Source organism: Mirounga leonina, unplaced genomic scaffold (assembly GCF_011800145.1).
Source record: "Mirounga leonina isolate KUSES-001 unplaced genomic scaffold, KU_Mleo_1.0 Mir_493, whole genome shotgun sequence".
NCBI classification, from domain to species: domain Eukaryota; kingdom Metazoa; phylum Chordata; class Mammalia; order Carnivora; family Phocidae; genus Mirounga; species Mirounga leonina.
Window position 1 is genome coordinate 1,933,465 of NW_023270780.1, and position 22,709 is coordinate 1,956,173.

General features: G+C 41.9%; 1 protein-coding gene across 3 annotated transcripts in view; it reads left to right on the top strand.

The window, feature by feature from the left end:
* Window positions 1–306: 306 nt before the first annotated feature.
* Window positions 307–22,709, top strand: part of RPRD2 (regulation of nuclear pre-mRNA domain containing 2) — a 95,767-nt gene continuing 73,364 nt past the window's right edge. Inside the window, exon 1 of one of the 3 annotated variants that reach the window (XM_034989936.1) lies at window positions 307–1,519. In XM_034989936.1, coding sequence (XP_034845827.1) covers window positions 1,315–1,519 — 205 coding nt within the window. In that variant the 5' untranslated portion in view covers window positions 307–1,314. The remainder of the gene's footprint in view (window positions 1,520–22,709) is intronic. The other 2 variants (XM_034989937.1, XM_034989938.1) reach the window with 2 other exon arrangements.

Sequence of the window (22,709 nt, forward strand, 5' to 3'; positions counted from 1 at the left end):
AATCAATATAATAGACAGCTAGGGCTCTTTAAACTATAATGTATTATGCAATTGTAAGACTGTTATAACCGGCAAAAGTGAGATCACATCTTCCCTTTTATTCTTTCCTCGTCTCGAAATTTCTACTAGGAAATTTTTCGTTTCACTTCATTTACTTCCTCTTCCTATAATCCAAATAGCCTACTGGCTGTGAATGGTATCGTCCAAGGGAAGTGTAAAATATTGTTTGATCTGGGAGTCTGCGTAGTGAATGGCTCGCTGGAGCTGGCGCATGCGCATCTTTTGAGGCACTGCAAGATGGCTGCCAGCCACTTTGTCGCGCGTCGGTGCCCCGAGGAGCTAGCGGCGGCGGCGGCAGCTGCCAGAGAGTAACAGTGACCTCTGAGCGGTGGGAATCACCCGGCCTGTTGTGTGAGCTGGACAGACCCAAGAGGGAGACCTCGCTAGGAAGTAAAGGGCGGGGCGGAGCGGTGAAGCCCCTCCCCCAACCTCTTCTTAGTTTGACCAACTCCCTCACCCTCCCTCCTGGTTTTTCCTTCTAGCCCGCTACACGCTGATCTGCTGCGCAAGCGCACAAATAATCGTAGCGCCTCCTTGGCCCTTGGGGCTTGCGGGCTTCTGCGCGCGCTTCTCGTTCTAGTCCTTTGATTGGTCAGACTGCCCCGCCATCACGCCTCCCTCTGCTTTCTAGGTTGAGAAGGAAGCGGGGAGGCGGGGCGAAGCCGCGCGTGCGCGATACTGTTGCTGTCCTTTTGCTGCTATTGCGTTGCAAAAAAAATCCTCACTAGGTAGCCTTGGGCCTTTTCTGTGCTAGAGGAGCTAAAGGAGAAAGATTCCTGCAACTGAAGGGGCAATCGGGTAGTATTAAATTTAAGATATTAACGCCCACTCTTTACAGGAGCGTGGCGATAGGAGTGGGGAAGAGCCTTAGCTTTGAGAGCTGAAGAGTGTAAAACCATTAGTTTCGGGGCCAGGCGTTTTGAAAGGCTTTGCAGGATCTGTTTTCTGCGCATTTCTTCCGTGATTATTGACTGGTTTAAACACAACCCCTTGAACAATTCTGATAAACCTTCGATACCCGCAGCCCTTCCTTACAGCGTGTAGGAGCCACCAGTGTGCCCAGCAGCTGGTCCTCCCGTCCTACCTCTAGAAGAGCCTAGCGCGTGCACCATCCCCACCCCCTAGCCTCCCTCCCCACCTACGGCTTCCACGCACTCGCAGTGATTGTTTTGCCCGCTCCCGCTCCCGCCGCCGCCGCCGCCGCCGCCGCCGCCGCCGCCAAGAGGAGCAGCAGCGCTTGTGCAAACCGGGAAGATGGCGGCCGGCGGCGGCGGAGGCAGCAGTAAGGCCTCCTCCTCGTCGGCCTCTTCGGCAGGGGCTCTGGAGTCCTCGTTGGATCGAAAATTCCAGTCGGTAACTAACACCATGGAATCTATTCAAGGCTTGTCGTCTTGGTGTATAGAGAACAAGAAACACCACACTACTATCGTCTACCATTGGATGAAGTGGCTCCGGAGATGTGAGTGTCGGGGGTGACTAGGGAAGGGAAGACTGGGGAAATGGAAGGAAATCCTTCCCGAAGCGCCTGGGTTTTTCCCACGGAGCCACTGCATTCGGTTGGCGTTGTTCACATTAAAGCTTTGACGCGAGTGTTCCCAAACCCAGACTCCATTCCTAGCCACAGTTGTCCTGAACTGCAGGAGGCTCATCATTTCTTGGATTTTTTGTTAGCTACTTACTGACTTGGTGTGTGTGTGTATGTGTGACCTTGGGCCGTTGGGCCCAGATCATTAGAGATTGAGGTGTTGTTTCAGAGCCTTGTAAGGTGCTGTTGTCTTTACTGAACCTTCGCGGAAATTATCGCGTCCGTTTATTTCTTATAGGCCTTGACGTGCTAATGATTTCTGGTTTTCTTGATGATAGACAAGCTATGGTTTAAGCAGTAGCAAATCCACTTCGTTGGAATATGTTGGACCACTCTGTTTTACGCTGAACTAAAACTCGTGATGTGTTATAAGAAGGGCCTTAACTTGGGTGAATGTTACGAAGTAACAGGAGCTCCACGTAGAGCTGAGGCGACCACCTGGGAGGTTTCCCTGTACCTGTGTTTGCTGCAATAAAATGCGGGCTTCTTGCTACTGACCGGAAATAACTGCAGTCAGTATCATCATTCATACCTTAAAATGTAAAACATGTCCAGCTACTTTTCAGTCACTTGAAATACCTTTTTAAAGAAATAAGTTTGGCTTCATTGGTAATCAAAACAGGAAATCGGGAAATGGGCTTTTTGAATATATAGTACTTCCTTTCCCCAGTTACTGCTTTTTTGTCTCCATCGGGGATTTTTTTCCACTTTGCTTCTTTACTGCAGAAAAGAGGTATATTAAACTGTCAGGAAGCATGGATTGTCTCCAAAACATTTCAAATATTTTAGGAGTAAGTGTGGAGAAGTCATTGTTGCTTCCTGCTGAGAAGAGAGGGTTAACCCGTTGCTTCTTGTCTATGGCATGTCACCAGTAAGACCCATCATCCAGTTACTCTTATTCCACTTCTGCCATTGCCCCTATAGTGTTTTGATTTGTGTTTACCTTTGAGGGAACAGATGGATAAAACTTACAAAATCATAGGCCCCAATCTTCAGACTATTTGTCTATATAAAGTTATTGTTGGTAGAGATGTTTTGTGGCACTTTGAGTAATACATACGGAAAAGACTGTAGAGCCAAGACAAGATTACCTGTATTTACCAATAGATCAAAGTTACTTTCTTTCCAAGAAGTAAAATTAGAACATACAATATAAACTATGATAACAGTCATCATCAAAGACTCACATACTAAGTATCTGCTATGTGCCCAACCCTTTATTGCCATTTACAATATATGTCTCACTGTACCTTAAAATAACCCTAAGAAGTAGATTTTTTTTTTTTTAAAGATTTTATTTATTTATTTGACAGAGAGAGACACAGCGAGAGAGGGAACACAAGCAGGGGGCGTGGGAGGGGGAGAAACAGGCTTTCCGCGGAGCAGGGAGCCCAGTGCGGGGCTCGATCCCAGAACCCTGGGATCATGACCTGAGCCGAAGGCAGACGCTTAACCAGCTGAGCCACCCAGGCACCCCAGAAGTAGATTTTTTAAATAATTGATTTACAGGTGGGGAAACTAAGGCCCAGAAATGTTAAGTAAATTGCTTAAGATTACACAGAAAAAGGGGAGTTAGGATTTGACTCCACCATATCAGTTGCCAATGACCACATTTAACTTTGTGGCAATGTTTTCAAGATTAAAAGAAAAAAAAATCTTTAATGTACTTGGTACACCCACCAAGTGTACCAGTGGTACACCCTGGTAGCAAATGCTCATGTAAGTCTGAGAACATACTCTCTTTTCTTGTCTTAAAACATTTGTACAAAATTATACAAGCATTTAACATTTCCTACCTTTGAGCTCTGGTGCTTTAATTGTATGGTTACATCATTTGCAAGACTAAGTTGGTCCCCATCCCTGCCTTGTGGGATTTCAAGTGACAGAATTTTTTTTTCCCTAGTTAGCAATAATGAGATATACTGGAGCCAGAAGTTTTCTGCCTCTACAATTGTTGGTATTTTGCCCGAGCTTATTTCCCTTGTTGATATATCGAGTGAAAAAGTGATTGCTCTACTAAAATAATATTAATACATTGCTCTACTAAAATAACTTGAAATGCATTATATGTAGTTTATATAGTTAAATACTTTTGGTTTTCTAAAAACTTGATTCCTTTTTGCCTAGTGGAATGGAACTTTCTAAAATGGTTAAGGGTTATTTGTAGTCATTTTGTGTTTACTTTTAATGAACATCATCTATTTCAATGTAAATAAAGCCTTTTGAGAGAAATTTTCAGGAGAGTAATGAAGGGCACAGTGAAAATAGTTTATACATTAGGCCTCATTTAGTTCCATATTTCTTTACAGTTGGGATTATCTTAGTTTGAGTTCGGTTTCTAAGTCAGCTTTAGGCAAGTTTGTGAAATAGGTGTCTCTGGCATTACCAGCCTTTGTGTCTGTTTTCCTTATGTCACTTTTGCATCTCTTTTTTATTCTGGCATCCATTATTTAGTAATTTGTGTTTAGACCTCAGTGTGAGTTTAAGTGTGTTAGCTCATCCAAAGATATTTTCATTTGACCCTTTATTTCATAATGTAATGAGAGGCTTTTGTTCATTTTAAAGGAAATAATTTAGAGAAAGCAAGTAGGCTTTTGGAAGATATTCTCCATGGGTGGGTTCTAACTGATTTTATTCAGGCTTCTTTTAATTTGTCTTGAAACATTCATTGCCATCATTTTTAAAAGTGATCTTTTTATAGCATAAACAGATGTCATTACTGTGTTTCAGAATCCTCCATTGATATCCCATTGCAACAGGTTAAGATCTAAACTTCTTTTGCTATGATCTACAAGTTCCTATACCATCTGCCTTGCCTGCTACCTCTCAGGCTTCTTCCAATTCCGTTTCCTTATCGTTTAGATTCAAGCTCATGTATTACCTCTTCAGAAAGGCCTTCCCTTATTTGACCTCATTCCAGGTGGTCACTTCAATTGCCTTCTGTCACTTCACATTATTTTCAGTATATGAAATTACATTGCTTGTTTGTCTACATGTTTATTGTATCTTCTCCCACCAGATGACAGAGCTAGGTCTTCTTTGCTGCTGTATTCTCAAGCAACTAGAATAGTGTTTGGCACAAAGTAAGCAGTCAGTAAATATTTGCCAACATAATTTTGTGTATTAATCAAGAACTTAAATTGTTTTAATTTCTGTTTATCAGAAAGAAATGTTTATAATTAGTGAAAGAAATGATAGCTATGGTTGTCAGCAAGTTCAAGATATGGCTCTTTTTGTTGTGTTTGCAAGATATGGCTCTTTCTTGGGGCGCCTGGGTGGCTCAGTTGGTTAAGCAACTGCCTTCAGCTCAGGTCATGATCCTGGAGTCCCGGGATCGAGTCCCGCATCGGGCTCCCTGCTCAGCAGGGAGTCTGCTTCTCCCTCTGACCCTCCTCCCTCTCATGCTCTCTGTCTCTCATTCTCTCTCTCGCAAATAAATAAAATCTTAAAAAAAAAAAAAAAAAGATATGGCTCTTTCTGGACTTGATGTTCAGTTAACCATATTTTCATTTCTTTTTTTTTTTTTAAGATTTTATTTATTTATTTGACAGAGAGAGACACAGCGAGAGAGGGAATACAAGCAGGGGGAGTGGGAGAGGGAGAAGCAGGCTTCCCGCTGAGCAGGGAGCCCGATGCGGGGCTCGATCCCAGGACCTGGAACCATGACCTGAGCCGAAGGCAGACGCTTAACGACTGAGCCACCCAGGCGCCCCCATATTTTCATTTCTTTACTTCATTTGTCCCTCCCATTTTTAATGTAAAACGGAAATCAATGTGAAAAAGTAGAAAAATGCAGACTTTAGAATTAGACCTAGATTCAGACCTTAATTCCATCTTTTAATACTTGGGTGACTCTACACTTAAATTGTGAGCCCCAATTTCTGATCTGTAAGTAGAGGTAATAAATATCTCATAGAATTGCTCTCTACGTTTAAGAAGATAGCATATGTATTTTAGCATAGGTCCTAGCGTATACAAAACATTAAAATTATTTATTATGATGACAGTGGTGATGTAGATAAAGATTGTCTTTATCCTAACATCCTGAGTATCCAGAATAATTACAGCAGAACTTTTTTGGGGGGTACAGTGCTGGAAATTCCCAGTTAGGGGCAGATGGATTGGAACAGACTCTAATGAATTAGCAAGTGCTCTGAAAAACTAGTAGGACAAAATGGAAATTACTGTGTTCATGATATTTCCATGTTGTTTTTCTTTTAAAGATTTTATTTATTTATTTGTTTGTTTGTTTGTTTGTTTATTGGTGAGACAGTGCAAGCACAAGCAGTGGGAGTGGCAGGCAGAGGGAGAAGCAGGCTCTCCCTGCTGAACAAGGAGCCCGATGTGGACTCAGTCCCAGGACCCTGGGATCATGACCCCAGCTGAAGGCAGACGCTTACCCAACTGAGCCACCCAGGCGTCCCATGTTGTCTTGTTTCTAACCATTGAATGGGTTGGTCTGTTTTAGAAGGTGGTGTGAGAATTTAAGTGAGTTTTTGAAGAAAAGTGGGATATAGGAAAATAGAATCATTTGTAGAGCAGAAAATCTGTTAAGTCCCTTCAACTATTTTTTTAAATAAAGATTTTATTTATTTATTAGGGAGAGAGAGAGAAAGCATAAGCAGGGGGAGTGGCAGGCAGAGAGAGAAGCAGGGTCCTCGCTGAGCAGGGAGCCCGATGTGGGACCCTGGGATCATGACTCGAGCCGAAGGCAGGCACTTAACCAACTGAGCCACCCAGGCGTCCCCCTTCAACTATTTTTGATACAACCTAAATATTTACATCCCACCCCTACCTTTACTGATTAACCCACTTCAGTAGTTATCAACTTAATGGCCAATCTTTTTTTCTTCTACCTCCCCTTACTTTTTCCCCCTCCACCTCATTTGAAGGAACTCTCAGTACAATCTGGTATTTTTTTCCCCCACAGGAGAAACTATTATATAAACATGGGCTAGCAAAAAAATTCTCTTTTTACAGGATTAAATTGTTGCAGAGGATTTGCAAAGTGCAGTTACTGGGTTTTTTTTTTTTTTTTTTTAAGATTTTATTTATTTGACAGAGAGACAGTGAGAGAGGGAACACAAGCAGGGGGAGTGGGAGAGGGAGAAGTAGGCCTCCCGCCAAGCAGGGAGCCCGATGTGGGGCTTGATCCCAGAACCCTGGGATCATGACCTGAGCAGAAGGCAGACGCTTAATGACTGAGCCACCCAGGCGCTCCGCAGTTACCGTTTTTGATTTATGGCAGTGGTTTCTCAGTTTGGTACTCAGGGATCCTTAGATGGACCAAGAAGATGGTGATAATTTTATAGCTAACTTTTATCAAGTGCTTACTGTATGCCAGGTACCTTTCCAAGTATTTTGCACATATTAATTTATTCAGTCCTCACAGCTCTTTGAAGTAGGTACTGTTATGATCCGCATTTTACAGATGAGAAAACAGAGACACTAAAAGATTAACTTGCTAATAGTTACAGAGTTATTAAGTGGTGGAGCCAGGATTCAGTCCAGACATTCTGGATTTGGGGTGTACACTCTTAGCCACTATACTATACAGCCTTTCTGATTAATAAAATACTCTCTACCATGCAGAAAACCTTTCATTACTTGCTTATTTATTTAAGATTAGGCCATATAGATTAACCAGAATGTTGAAATTTTAAATCTTTGTGGGTGTTTTTGTTTTTGCTTGCTGTGGCAAAACTGATTATCTTGTGTGGATTTAGAGTTCTTTTTTTTTTTTTAAGATTTTATTTATCTATTTGACAGAGAGAGACACAGCGAGAGAGGGAACACAAGCAGGGGGAGTGGGAGAGGGAGAAGCATGCCCCCCGCCAAGCAGGGAGCCTGATGTGGGGCTCAATCCTAGGACCCCGGGATCATGACCCGAGTCGAAGGCAGACACCCAACAACTGAGCCACCCAGGCGCCCCTGGATTTTGAATTCTGAAAGGCATTTATATTTTTGCTTGAAAACATGTTAGCTATGAAAGCTGACTACTAGATAAAAATCTCTAAATGTGAGGTGTATTTGGATTAAATAATAAAAGGCTTTTCTTTCTTTCTTTCTTTTTAAGATTTTATTTATTTGTGAGAGAGAAAGAGCACAAGCAGGGGGAGTGGCAGGCAGAAGGAGAAGCAGGCTCCTCGCCGAGTAAGGAGCCCAATGTGGGACTCAATCCCAGGACTCTGAGATCATGACGCTTAACCACCTGAGCCACCCAGGCAACCCGCTTTTTTTTTTTTAAGTAATCTCTATTCCCAACTTGGGGTTGAACCACGACCCCAAGAGCAAGAGTCGCATGCTCTAGTGCCTGAGCCAGCCAGTTAAAGGGTTTTCTTGACAAAAAGTTTAGGGTGCAGTACTGGTCCGTGGGGAGTGGAGTCTATCTTATATTTGATATTCCACAAATCTGAGGGTCTGGGACCATTTCTGCAGCTTTGACTTCTGAAATGTAGTTATTCCTTTAACTGTTTACTTTTTTTTGGCACAAATTTTAAAATTATTATTATTATTTTTTAAAACAATAGAGGTTGGGTGCCTGGGTGGTTCAGTCAGTTAAGCGTCTGCCTTAGGCTCAGGTCATGATCTTGGGGGTCCTGGGGTTGAGTCCTGCATGGGGCTCCCTGCTAAGCAGGGAGTCTCCTCCTCCTCCTCCCTCTTCCTCTGCCCCTCCCCCTGCTCGTGCACATGCTCTCTCTCTCTTAATAAATAAAATCTTTAAAAAAAGTAACAGAGGTCAGCCACAGATGTAGACCTCCAGCAATAAAAGCAGTATCTCAAGTGCCAGATACTTAGCGAATTAGGTTTCTTACCTAATACTATACCTACCTAATAAGTCACAGGGTAATAGTTCTAAGTATCTGTGATATAATCCAAAAGCCTAAAAACAAAAAACAAACACAAAAGCCTAAAAACAGCTGGCACAGTTAACTGTTTATTTTCTTTGTAATACATCTTTTATAGCAGGTATGTAGGCTAGACCTGTAGAATATATAACATTACTGCCATAGGCATAAAGCTTTTTAATTACATACCATACATATACAAACGAGTAATATAGGTGGACTAGATACAGATTCTTTGAGTATGAAGATGAATTCACTTATAAGTCCCTAGTTTACATTCAGTTCTTTTAACAAGTATTTGTTGAATACCTGTTGTACCAAGCACTGGAGATTACAGCACGTGAACAAAATGGAGAACAATTTTTGCCCTCTTGGAGCTTATATTCCAGTAAAGGGGAGACAACAAACAAAATAAGTAAACTATTAAATATATTAGAAGATAAAAATATTATAAGTGCTGTACAGAAATACAGAGTAGGGAAGAGAAATACAGAGTGTTACAGGGGTTTGCAGTTTTTAATTAGGTGGTAAGAGAAGGCCTCACTTGGAAGGTGACATTTGAGTAGGTAGATGAGGTATTGCAATATAGATAACGACAGTGTGAGGAGAGAATGTTCCAACACAAAGAGAACAGAAAAATACAAAGGTTCTGAGGTTAGAGGTGCCTGGAGAGTTTAAGGAAGAGCAACAAAGCTTTTGTGGCTGGAAAGGAGTAGCTACAATGAGATTTGGCAGATGAACTCCGAGATTATGGTGGGTGATGGTAGGGGGGCATATCACAATGTTTTATAGGTATCGTAAGGACTTGCTTTCATTCTGAATGAAATGGGGAGCTATTTGAGCAGAGGAATGATGTGAACTGATTTTTTTTTTTTTTTTTTTTAAGCTCAAGGCCCAATGTGGGGCTTGAACTCACAACGCTGAGATCAAGAGTCACATGGTCTATGGACTGACTCCATGATTTATGTTTTTAAAAGGTCATCTGTGGGGCGCCTGGGTGGCTTAGTCGGTTAAGCGTCTGCCTTCGGCTCAGGTCATGATCTTAGGGTCCTGGGATCCAGCCCCACATTGGGTTCTCTGCTCAGCGGGGAGTCTCCTTCTCCCTCTCACTCTCCCTCTGTGTGCTCGTGCTCTCTCTCTCTCAAATAAATAAAAACCTTAAAAAAAAAAAGTCATTCTGGTTGCTGTAGAAACAGGGATACGTGGCTGTTGTAGTAATCCTGGGGTAAGATGTTTGTGGTTTGGACCAGGTTGTGGCCTGTGGAAGTGATAAGTAATTTAATTCTGGATCTATTTTGAATGTAGATCTAACTGTATTTCTAGATGGATTAAACATGGGGTAAGAGAGGAAGGTAATCAAGAATGACTCTGGTGGTGGGGTGCCTGGGTGGCTCAGTCGTTAAGCGTCTGCCTTCGGCTCAGGTCATGATCCCAGGGTCTGGGATCGAGCCCCGCATCGGGCTCCCTGCTCGGCGGGAAGCCTGCTTCTCCCTCTCCCACTCCCCCTACTTGTGTTCCCTCTTTTGCTGTGTTTCTCTCTGTCAAATAAATAAAATCTTAAAAAAAAAAAAAAAAAAAAAGAATGACTCTGGTGTTTTGCCTGACTAGAAAGAGTTGATGTTAATTAATATGGGGAAGGCTGTAGTGGAGCAGATTTGGGGAAGAAGATTAGAAATTTAGTTTTGAATGTTAGCTTTGTGTTGTTCGTATTTTAAAATATCTTTATTGAGATAGAATTCACAAATACAAAATTCATTCATTTAAACTGTACAATTCAGTTGTCTTAGTACATTCACAGAATTGTGCAACAGCCACCACAGGGTGTGATAGATTGTGTGTAGATAGTGTGTAGATTGTCCTTGGAGGCACAGGGCTGGAAGAGAGAGATCGACATGGGAGTTAAGTATAGATAGAGAAGTAAGTATAGTAAGAATAGTAAGTGTAGGTAGAGAAGAGGTCCAGAGAGAAGGCTCTGGGGCATGCAGTATTTCAGATACTTCTTTCACTTATTTGGTCTAATGTGTTCTTGGCTTAGGTTCTTTTTGAGGTTCAAGGTAAACTTTATTTCAGTTCCGCAAAGAAATAATAAATCTATTTTGAGCTCTTGAATGTTTCTACTCTTGGTTTAGACTAAATGGCACTTCTGGATTAGTTAGGCAGTAGCCGTGTATCATAATTACCAACTATAAAATTATTGTGTAATGATTCTCTCTCTCCCTTTTGGATACTTAGGTCACTTTTTCTTCATTCCATTGCCCTAAATTCATAGAGATGTAGATAATACTTCATGTTTCCTGACAGTGTTTTAAAACATGAACTTCCTAATTATGACGTATAATTACTGTGATGGTATGTACTAAATGAGCTTTTTTACTTGGATTATGAGACTTTACAATCAGTCATTATGTTCTTCATTTAGCTGTGTTGTCTCTCAAATGCAGACGGGTGATACTATAAACATGGCCTGAGGTGGATTTGAAGCATTATATATGACATAATTTTGTTATACATTCCATAGTAAGCTAAATGTTAAATTATGTAGCAAGTAAACATTCCTATAACTAAAAGTGTGAAACAATATTGACAAACTTCAAATGGTTCTTTGGTACGGAAAGGAAAATTTCATTGGCAGTGGAAAAATACTAATTAAAATTTGCTTAGATAGGTTACAACAAAATTACAGTTTTGTCTGCAGAGAAGGGGTGTGTGTATGTATGTGTATAATTTCTTTTTTTCTTTTAAAGATATTTAAAGATTTTATTTCTTTATTTGAGAGAGTGAGCGGGAGAGAACATGAGCAAGGGGAGGGGCAAAGGGAGAGGGAAAAGCAGACTCCCGCTGAGCAGGGAACCTCACACAGGGCTGGATCCCAGGACCCCGGGATTGTGACCTGAGCTGAAGGCAGCCGTTTAGCCAACTGAGCTACCCAGGCGCCCCAAGATTTTATTTATTTATTTATTTATTTATTTATTTATTTATTTGAAGGGGAGAGGGAGAGCTCACGCGCTCACGCACACACAAGTGGGGGAGGGGCAGAGGATGATGGAGAGGGACAAGCAGACTCCCTTCTGAGCAGGGAGCAGGCATGGGACATGTGGTTCCATCCCAGGACCCTGTGATCATGACCTGAGCTGAAGTCAGACACTAAACCAACTGAGCCACCCAGGCACCCCTGTATGTGTATAATTTCTTAGGGAGTAGAGGGTTACTGATTTTATTTTTAGTGACTTGGCTTCCTGCTTCTCATGAACTAATAAATAATAGATGCATCCAAACTCCTTTTCTCCTTAGCTTTTGTCAGTCAGTTAAGATATTTGTTTTAAAATTTGAATTATCTGAGAAATAAGGATACAAAAGGTTTTTTAAGGTATAGAAGGAGCTCAGAGACCCTAGTAAAAATTACTCCAGAACTTAATAGTGTTGTACAAACCAGCTAGACTGAGTTTCTCATCTGTTTGTCAAGGAAACAAAAAGTAGTTGGTGTTTTGTGGTGCTTTCAGATCCCTCTGCCCCCACAGGTTTTAATTATAGAACATTGGAGAAATGCACATCTTGTGGAGAAAGTAATAGAACCTAGTTACTCTTTTTGGAAAAAGGCAACAATTCCATCTGTGCTTTGGAACATTGAAGTTTTTCTAACTAAGATAAGACAGTTTAAAAAAAACTAATTTTTATTCTTTTCTTACAAACATTGAAATAGAGTCTCTTTGATGAAAGAAATGAAGTGTTCAGTATGCTGGGTTTATTTTGTTTGTGGCCTTGATCTTTTCCCCCTCCCTTCTACTTCACTCTCTAGTGGTTAGTTTCACTTACTTTCACTCTATGGTTCTTTGGTACCCACTAACAGAGAGTGTGTTTATTACCCTTTAGTAAAAGTTGCACTGTTACAGGGGAAAAGATCTTTTAATGTTAGGAATTGTAGCTTAACATTTTTTTTAATTACTTATTTATCTATTTAAGTTTATGTATTTAAGTAATCTCTACACCCAACATGGGGCTCAAACTCACGACCCCAGGATCAAGAGTCACATGCTTCTCCGATTGAGCCAGCCAGGCGCCCACCATTTTTTATTTTAAAAAGACCAGAATGGATCCTGTACTGTTTGTGTGTTCCCTTTACCATCAGGATAATTTTAAAACTAGCATAATGTGTTATTTTAAAATGATGATCTCTGTGTCCAAGGGGCAGTCACTGTTACTCAAATTATTAAAATTTATAGTGTGTTCCTATGTCCAAAGGTAGAGAATTTAGAAAATGAAATTAGAAATACCGAATGCTTGTTCTGTGTAAAACTCTGTATTGGAATTATAAGGAACGTAACCCTTAGTAACTTAGGAATTGAACAAAAATAACTGGTTCTGGAAAGTAGTATGATAGTATGAGGTTTTTATATGCTGTAACAGTGGGCGCCTGGGTGGCTCAGTTGGTTGAGCGACTGCCTTCGGCTCAGGTCATGATCCTGGAGTCCCGGGATCGAGTCCCGCATCGGGCTCCCTGCTCGGCGGGGAGTCTGCTTCTCCCTCTGACCCTCCCCCCCTCTCATGCTCTCTCTCTATCTCATTCTCTCTCTCAAATAAATAAAATCTTAACAAAAAAAATCTTTATATGCTGTAACAGTTTAAGATTTTTTTTTTATTATTTTGAGAGAGAGCACAAGCAGTGGGGAGTGGCAGAGGGAGAGGGAGAAGCAGACTCCCCGCTGAGCAAGGATCCCAATGCAGGGCTCGATCCCAGGACCCTGGGATCATGACCTGAGCTGAAGGCAGACACTTAACTGACTGAGCCACCCAGGGGCCCATATATGCTGTAACAGTTTAGAAGAGGGTATCACTTTTTGGTTGGGGTGAAGGTGTCATAGGTATACATATATTACCTATAATCTTGACATCAGCTTTGCAAGATATGAGTTATCCCCACTTTAAAATTTTATAAATTGAGGGAAGTTAATTGCTTATTTGAGGAAATTGTCAGAACATTTATTGCATAGGAAAAGGAAACCAGGGGCGCCTGGGTGGCTCAGTCATTAAGCGTCTGCCTTTGGCTTGGGTCATGATCCCGGACTCCCAGGATCGAGCCCTACATCGGGCTCCCTGCTTGGTAGGGAGTCTGCTTCTCCCTCTGCCCCTCACCCTGCTCGTGCTCTCTCTCTTGCCCTCTCTCTCTCAAATAAATAAGTAAAATCTTTAAGGAAAAAAAAGGAAAAGGAAACCATACCTGATTTCAGGGTAAGGATAATTTTGATTTGTTTGTTTTAGTAGGCAGAGGTGAGAGTGGTAGAAAAAAGAAATATAGTGGATTCAAAGCCTGAGTTGCTCACAAATACTTCGCTATTATTTAGCAATGTTCTTTATTAAATTTCCAGTCATTAATAGAGTTAGCTTCACAAATGTCACTAATAGATTTAATGATTAATAGCCAACGGGGCGCCTGGCTGTCTCAGTCAGTAGAGTGTGCGACTCTTGATCTCGGGGTTCTGGGTTCGAGCCCCATGTTGGGTGTGGAGATTACTTTAAAATCTTTAAAAAAACAAATAGGATGCCTGGGTGAATCAGCCCTTAGGCGTCTGCCTTCGGCTCAGGTCTTGGTCAGAGGGTCCTGGGATGGAGCCCTACATTGGGCTTCCTGCTCAGCAGGGAGTATGCTTCTCCCTCTCACCCCACCCCTGCTCATGCTCTCTCTCTCTCAAATAAATTTTAAAAATCTTAAAAAAAATAAATAGCCAATATACCAAATTCTTATGTGATCTCATTTAATGTAACAACTCATGAGGTAAGTACTGTATATAATTTTTTTTACTGAGTAAGTGTATTAGTAATGTAAATGTAAAATTAGCTACACTGGTGACAGGCAAAATAATAAAACAAATGATAATAAGTGAAGTACTTGAAGTCTCAGTGAGGGAAAATAAATCGAAGGTACAGGGATGGTAAACAGTAGAACCAGGATTCAAATCTAAGCAGCAGTCTTGGCTCCAGAATCTATACTCCACCATTGTGCTAGACTGCTTCCCACTTCTTCCCAAGTTTATTGGTATTTCAGTGTTCCATAGGCAGTACGGTGTATATAGTATAATGATTTACAAACAGCCTGTACTTATTTTTTCCAGCTTTATTGTGATATATTTAACATATAACATTGTGTAAGTTTAAGGGGTATAATGTGATGATTTGATACACATATAGCAAAATAATTACAGTAAGGTTAGTTAACATATCACCTCACATAATTACCTTTTTGTTGTTTTTTTAAATTTTTATTATTTTTAAAAGATTTTGTGTATTTATTTTATTTATTATTTTTTAAAGATTTTATTTATTTGACAGAGAGAGGCACAGCGAGAGAGGGAACACAAGCAGGGGGAGTGGGAGAGGGAGAAGCAGGCTTCCCGCTGAGCAGGGAGCCAGATGCGGGGCTCGATCCCAGGACCCTGGGATCAAGACCTGAGCCAAAGGCAGACGCCTAACGATTGAGCCGCCCAGGCGCCCCTAGTTCGTTCTTACTAATACTACTGAGTGCCCAAAGAATACATAATTTAGAAAACGGTTTACCTATTTTGATTATTTCAAGCAGCTATTCATATAGGAACATCTTGTAGTTAAGAAACTTCCATGTTTTGGGGCGCCTGGGTGGCTTAGTCGTTAAGCGTCTGCCTTTGGCTCAGGTCATGTCCCAGGGTCCTGGGATCGAGCCCCACATTGGGCTCCCTGCTCAGCGGGGAGCCTGCTTCTCCCTCTCCCACTCCCCCTGCTTGTGTTCCCTCTCTCGCTGTCTCTCTCTCTGTCAAATAAATAAATAAAATTTAAAAAAAAAAAAAGAGCTTTCTCTTAGAAAAAGAAACTTTCATGGTTTTGTAGCTATTGTGCTAACATGAAAATACATCTTAAGGAAAGGATTTCCTTTTTTTTTTTTTTTTTAAGATTTTATTTATTTAACAGAGAGAGAGAGCACAAGCAGGGGGAGCAGCAGAGGGAGAGGCAGAAGCAGTCTCCCACTGAACAGGGACCCTGATGCAGGGTGGATCCCAGGACTCTGGAATCATGACCTAAGCAGACCCTGAACCAACTGAGCCATCCAGGCGACTGAACCACCCAGCGGCCCTTCAGAAAGGGATTTCTTTTTTCTTTTCTTTTTTTAAGATTTTTATTTATTTTGACAGAGAGAGAGTGTAAAAGCAGGGGGAGTGGCAGGAAGAGGGAGAGAGAGAAGCGAGAAGCAGGCTCCCTGCTTAGCAGGGAGCCCGATGTGGGGCTTGATACCAGGACCCTGGGATCATGACCCAGGCTGAAGGCAGATATTTAACCATTGAGCCACCCAGGCTCCCCAAGGAAGGGATTTCAAAGGGACAGCAATATCTTTTTTTTTTTTTTTAAAGATTTTTAATTTATTTATTTGACAGAGAGAGACACAGCGAGAGCAGGAACACAAGCAGGGGGAGTGGGAGAGGGAGAAGCAGGCTTCCCGCCGAGCAGGGAGCCCGATGTGGGACTCGATCCCAGGACCCCGGGATCATGACCTGAGCCGAAGGCAGACGCTTAACGACTGAGCCATCCAGGCGCCCGGGACAGCAATATCTTTAGTGTTGCTGGATCTTAAAAAAATAAATAAATAACCTGTTGCTGGGCACCTGGCTGGCTCACTTGGTAGAGCATGTGACTCTTGATCTCAGGGTTGTGAGTTTGAGACCCACATTGGGCATAGAGACTACTTAATAAGACAAATAACCTGTTGAAAACAAGGGGTTTCTTTTTTTTTAAGATTTTACTTATTTATTTGACAGAGAAACAGCGAGAGAGGGAACTCAAGCAGGGGGTAGTGGGAGACGGAAAAGCAGGCTTCCCACTGAGCAGGGAGCCTGATGTGGGGCTCAGTCCCAGGACCCTGGGATCTTGACCTGAGCCAAAGGCAGACACTTAATGACTGAGCCACCCAGGTGCCCCAAAAACAAGGGGTTTCTAAAAATTGAAGTTGGAGTAATAAAGACCAAATATTAATCATATTTTTATTTAAATTTTAAAAATTTAAGTTAAAGACTTTTTTAAAAAAGAAAATTTCGTATCAAGACATTTTGAAAGATCAATTTCACTTCATTTTGTAAGACTTTTAAAATCTGATAATAGAAAAATGAAGTTTTTCAAATCCATTTATAGGGCATTCTTCTACATATATACTGTAGTTAGTATCAGCTAAGTTAAGAGTTCATTTCTGTCCTCTTAGGTTTCTCAGATTGACATGTGTAGTACATATGTATAAACAGATGTGGATAAGATACAGAGAAGATAAAACATGGCAATGAACAAAAATAACAATATGAATTTGTACTTTGTACAAACTATAGCATTTCTCTAAAAGTGATGTTTAGATGTCAGTGTTAAAATTTAGGAACTACCAGGGCGCCTGGGTGGCTCAGTTGGTTAAGCGACTGCCTTTGGCTCAGGTCATGATCCTGGAGTCCTGGGATCGAGTCCCGCATCGGGCTCCCTGCTCGGCAGGGAGTCCGCTTCTCCCTCTGACCCTCCTCCCTCTCATGCTCTCTGTCTCTCATTCTCTCTGTCTCAAATAAATATATAAAATCTTAAAAAAAAAAAAAATTTAGGAACTACCAAATTAAAATCACACCTTGTTTCATGCTGCTGCACTTTAGTGCAGTTAATAAAGTGCTTCATGAATTTCCAAGAGGCATGGGGGATAACATATTCAGCATTTTCCAAACTTACTTGACCATGGAATCTTTCTTTTTTTAAGATTTATTTATTTATTTGACAGAGACAGAGACAGCGAGAGAGGGAACACAAGCAGGGGGAGTGGGAGAGGGAGAAGCAGGCTTCCCGCGGAGCAGGGAGCCTGATGCGGGGCTTGATCCTAGGACTCTGGGATCACGACCTAAGCCGAAGGCAGACGCTTAACGACTGAGCCACCCAGGCGCCCCTCTTTCATTTCTAACCATCTCACATGAGTGGTGTTCCATGGAACACCCTTTGGGAAACTTTGTTAAGTTTTTCTAGGAAACCTCCAATTAAAGAACAGGAAGAGGGTGCCTCTCTCTCGCTCACTGCCTCTCAAGTAAATAAAATCTTTTAAAAACTAAATAAAATAAAATAAAAGCTTTAATAAAACCCAGAATTAGTACTAATACCAGTAACACAAAAAATAATTTTGGTTGAGCATGAGTGGTGTGAGAGGGAGAAGAAGAAGCAGATTCCCCGCTGAGTAGGGAGCCCAACACGGGGCTTGATCCCGGGACTCCAGAATCATGACCTGAGCCAAAGGCAGATGCCTAACCGACTGAGCCACCCAGGTGCCCCTATTAAAGCTTTTAGAATTCAGAAATTGAAATCAAATCTGTGAAGCTGGGAATTTAATATAGTTCATATTTTTAAAATTATCATTAAAACATAAAGTAAAAATATGAATTTATACAATATTACACATAGATAATCTTCTAATGTAAATCATCAGCTGCTCCTGACTTTGCTGCTTCCTTTGACTGTGGTCGTTTTCCCTGAGACACCTTTATAATTGCCCTGTGTGATACAGTTGGTTGGGTTGGACTTAAGTATCTTTTTGCCAGATTTAACTCCCCTGACTAGTGCTTTGAGAACCATCTGTCTCTGTTCAGTAGTTCAAAATTGCTGAAGTTTTGATTTTTTTTTCTTGGCCAGCTTGGGAAAGATTGCCTTAGTGGAATTCTAAATCCTTTCTTTCTCCTAAGGAGAGATCTTTTGTGTTCTTGCCCTCAGGTGCAGACTCACCCTATTAGTAGGGGGCGGGGGTGACAAGAGTGGAGGGCACTGACTCAGGGGAGTTTCTTGAGCTGGGTAGTAGAGAGGGTAAGGAGTTTGTGGTGAAAGTGAGAGGGGTGGGGATGGGTGAGTAGGTGAGGAAGAGCTAAAGATAACCAGGAAAGACAAATGGAGCTGCTTTTGTATAATGCCAACCAAAATGTTGTATTTTGGTATTTAAAATAGCACAGGAATCTGTAATACCTGAAACTGATGTTACTAAAAATAAATAGTGTATTTGGGAGAAATGGAAGGAGGCCATTATAATAATGCAACAAATGACCAAGTTTTGAATTAGTATAGTGGTAGTGGGGAAGGCAGAAAAGATCTACGAGGTATTTAGAATGTGGAATTTGATAGAACTGGATGACCAGTTGGATGTTGGGTATAAGAGGAAAGGTTGGAAGACAGATTCTATGGAATCTGTCTTGGGTGGCAGGGAATTTGGGAGGAAGGTAGGTAATGAAATCAGGCTTGAACATACGGAGTTGGAGTGTCTGGAGAGTATCTGTGAAGAGTTGTTTGGTAGATAATTAGCCATATAGATGGTACTTATAATCCTAATATTGGCTAATATTTATTGACAGTTATGGACTTGATCCTATCTTAGGAATTTTACATGTATTATGTCATGTAATCTTGACAACAACCTTTGAATGGGTAGGTACTATTGTTATCCCCCCCTTTTTTAAAGATTTTATTTATTTATTTAATTGACAGAGAGAGAGGGAGACAGCATGAGAGGGAACACAAGCAGGGGGAGTGGGAGAGGGAGAAGCAGACTTCCTGCTGAGCAGGGAGCCCGATGCGGGGCTCGATCCCAGGACCCTGGGATCATGACCTGAGCCAAAGGCAGTCGCTTAACCAACTGAGCCACCTAGGCGCCCCTATTGTTATCCCTTTGTGTATGAGGAAAGCATGCTTTGTGTTTGGAAAGGGTCATGCAGTTGGAAATAGGGCTGGGCTTTGAAACTGGCTCTGACTCACTTGATGTTCAAAACCACTGTATTGTAGTTGGGAAGGAGCTTTGAACTAGAGGTAGACTTGAGAATTGTAAATATATTGGTAGTGATAATGGATGAACACTTCAAGAACAGTGTTTGAGAATAGGGCCAATGAAAGAATCTTGGGAAATGCCAGAATTTCAGAGGTTAGCAGAAGGAAAGGTATCCTAAGTAAATGAGAGGATCAGAACAAAGTGATTTTTCAGAAACTAAGCAAAGAAAGTTTGCCAGAGGAATTTCAGTGGAGCATGGTTCTGGGAAGGGGCATGATTATATGGGGTGGAAGTGTAAATAGAAGGACTTCTCTTTCTGGTGATATGAAATTAGATTTTTCAGGATCCTTCCAGTAAAAACAAACAAACAAACAAAACTAAATCCTGCAGAAATTGCAACAAATACAGTTTTTTAAAATGAACTTTTAATTTAATTTTTTAAAAAGGTTTTATTTGTGGGGTGCCTGGGTGGATCAGTCAGTTAAGCATCTGCCTTCAGCTCAGGTCATGATCCCAGGGTCCTGGGATCGAGCCCCCCGTCAGGCTCTTTTCTCAGTGGGAGCCTGCTTCTCTCTCTCCCTGCTGCTCCCCCTGCCTGTACTCTCTGTCAAATAAATAAATAAAATCTTAAAAAAAAAAAAGGTTTTATTTGAGAGAGCATGCACATTCAAGCAGGGGGAGGGGCAAAGGGAGAGGGAGAGACTCTTAGGCAGACTCCATGCTGAGCATTGGAGCCCAGTGTAGGGTTACATCCCACAACCCTGAGATCATGACCTGAGCTAAAATCAAGAGTCAGATGCTTACGGGACACCTGGGTGGCTCAGTTGATTAAGCATCTGCCTTCGGCTCAGGTAATGATCCCAGAGTCCTGGGATCGAGTTCCGCGTCAGGAGCCTACTCCTCCCTCTGCCTGCTCCTCCCTCTGTTTGTGCACTCGCTTCCTCTCTCTCTCTCTCCCTGACAAATAAATAATAAAATCCTTTAAAAAAAAACAAAAGATGCTTAACAGACAGGCACCCAGGTGCCCCAGTAAACTTTTTATTTTAGAGCAGGTTTAGATTTACAGAAAAGTTACAAAGGTTGTAGCACCTAGTTTCTGCTCTTTTTAACATCTCGGTGCCTTTGTTACAACTAGTGAACTAATATTGATACGTAATTATTAACTGGAGTCTTTATTTTTAGCCTAATGTCTTTTTTTTTTAAGGTGTTTTTTAGGGGCGCCTGGGTGGCTCAGTCATTAAGCATCTGCCTTCGGCTCGGGTCATGATCCCAGGGTCCTGGGATTGAGCCCCGCATTGGGCTCCCTGCTTGGCGGGAAGCCTGCTTCTCCCTCTCCCACTCCCCCTGCTTGTGTTCTCTCTCTCGCTGTGTCTCTCTCTCTGCCAAATAAATAAATAAAATCTTAAAAAAAAAAAAAGTTTTTTTAATTAAAAAATATATATATTTTAGGGCGCCTGGGTGGCTCAGTTGGTTAAGCGACTGCCTTCGGCTCAGGTCATGATCCTGGAGTCCTGGGATCGAGTCCCGCATCGGGCTCCCTGCTCGGCGGGGAGTCTGCTTCTCCCTCTGACCCTCCCCCCTCTCATGCTCGGTCTATCTCATTCTCTCTCTCAAATAAATAAATAAAATCTTAAAATATATATATGTATATATTTTATTTATTTGACACAGAGAGAAAGCAAGAGCAAGGGGAGCAGCAGGCCCCACGCCGAGCAGGGAGCCCGATGTGGGGCTCCATCCCAGGACCCCCTGGGATCATGACCTGAGCCAAAGGCAGATGCTTAACCAACTGAGCCACCCAGGTGCCCCGCCTAATGTCTTTTTCTGCCTTAGGATCCCATCCAAAATTCTGCTTATATTTAGTCATCATGTTTCCTTAGGCTCCTTTAAACTTCAACAGTTTTAAGGAGTACAGTTCAGCTCTTTGGTAGAATGTCCCTCAATATGGGTTTGTCTGGTATTTTTCTCATGATTAGCTGGGATTATAGGTTCTGGGGAAGAAGAACACAGAAGTAAAGTGCTATTCTCATCACATAGCAAGGGTATCCTACAACATAACTTATCACTGATGATGCTAACATGATCACCTGACTGAGGCAGTGTTTGTCAGGTTTCTTCACTGTAAAGTTATTCTTTTTCTTCTCTTATCATACTGTATATTTTGCATAGAAGTGTCACTGTACACAGTTCACAAGTAGTGGGGAGTTATGCTCCATCTCCTTGAGGGGGCAGTATCTATGTAAATTATTTAGAATTCTTCTGTATAGAAGGTTGCAAGCATTTTTTTTTTTTTAAGATTTTATTTATTTATTTGACAGAGAGAGAGCGAGAGCAGGAACATAAGCAGGGGGAGTGGGAGAGGGATAAGCAGGCTTCCAGCCGACCAGGGAGCCTGATATGGGGCTCGATCCCAGGACCCTGGGATCATGACCTAAGCCGAAGGCGGACGCTTAACAACTGAGCCACCCAGGCGCCCCACAAGCATAATTTTTTTTTTCTTAAAAGATTTTATTTATTTATTTGAGAGAGAGAATGAGACACAGAGAGAGCATGAGAGGGGGGAGGATCAGAGGGAGAAGCAGACTCCCTGCTGAGCAGGGAGTCCGATGTGGGACTCGATCCCGGGACCCCAGGATCATGACCTCAGCCGAAGGCAGTCGCTTAACCAACTGAGCCACCCAGGTGCCCCCACAAGCATAATTTTTAATGCATTACTGGGTATGCTCAAAAGTAAGGATGCTCTGTAAGGGTCTGTTCTCACTTACAAAAGTGAAGAGTCAGCTGAAACAGGACAATGAGCTGTGAGCAAACAGAAAAGGCAAGATAGCCCATATTGGCATGCCCATAATATGGCTGTAAATGCCCATATTAGCACTAATGGGAGACATTGTCTTTAGTCCACAGCAAATGGAAGAGCCCTCTGAGAAGGATGCTAAATTAGACCAAGGTCTAGTTTCCTCCCTCGACTCCACCAGAGCAAATGCGAATACATTTTGAGAGGAAAGCCTTTTCTGATTAAGCTCTCTGAATTACCACAGATAAAATTCAACAGAATATAAACTCACAATAAAAAAAACTACCAAACGCAAGGAAATAAGCCACTATGAGTGAGATTTAGTAGAAAAATCCGTAAGTATTTAAACTATTGGAATAAGATATAAAATATAAAATGTTTAAATTAGTAAAAGGTGGAATCTAAAATACAGCAAGAAATGAAAGACTCTCAGACATGGTTATGTAGATTTGTAAAATAACCCCGTGAGATGTTAGAAGTGAAAAATATAGGGGTGTTTGGCTCAGTTGGTTAAGCATCTGCCTTCTGCTGAGGTCATGATCCCAGGGTCCTGAAATTGAGTCCTGCATCCGGGGGCGGAGGGGTGGTGGTGGTGTGGTGTCCCTGCTCAGCAGGGAGTCTGCTTCTCCCTATCCCTCTGCCCCT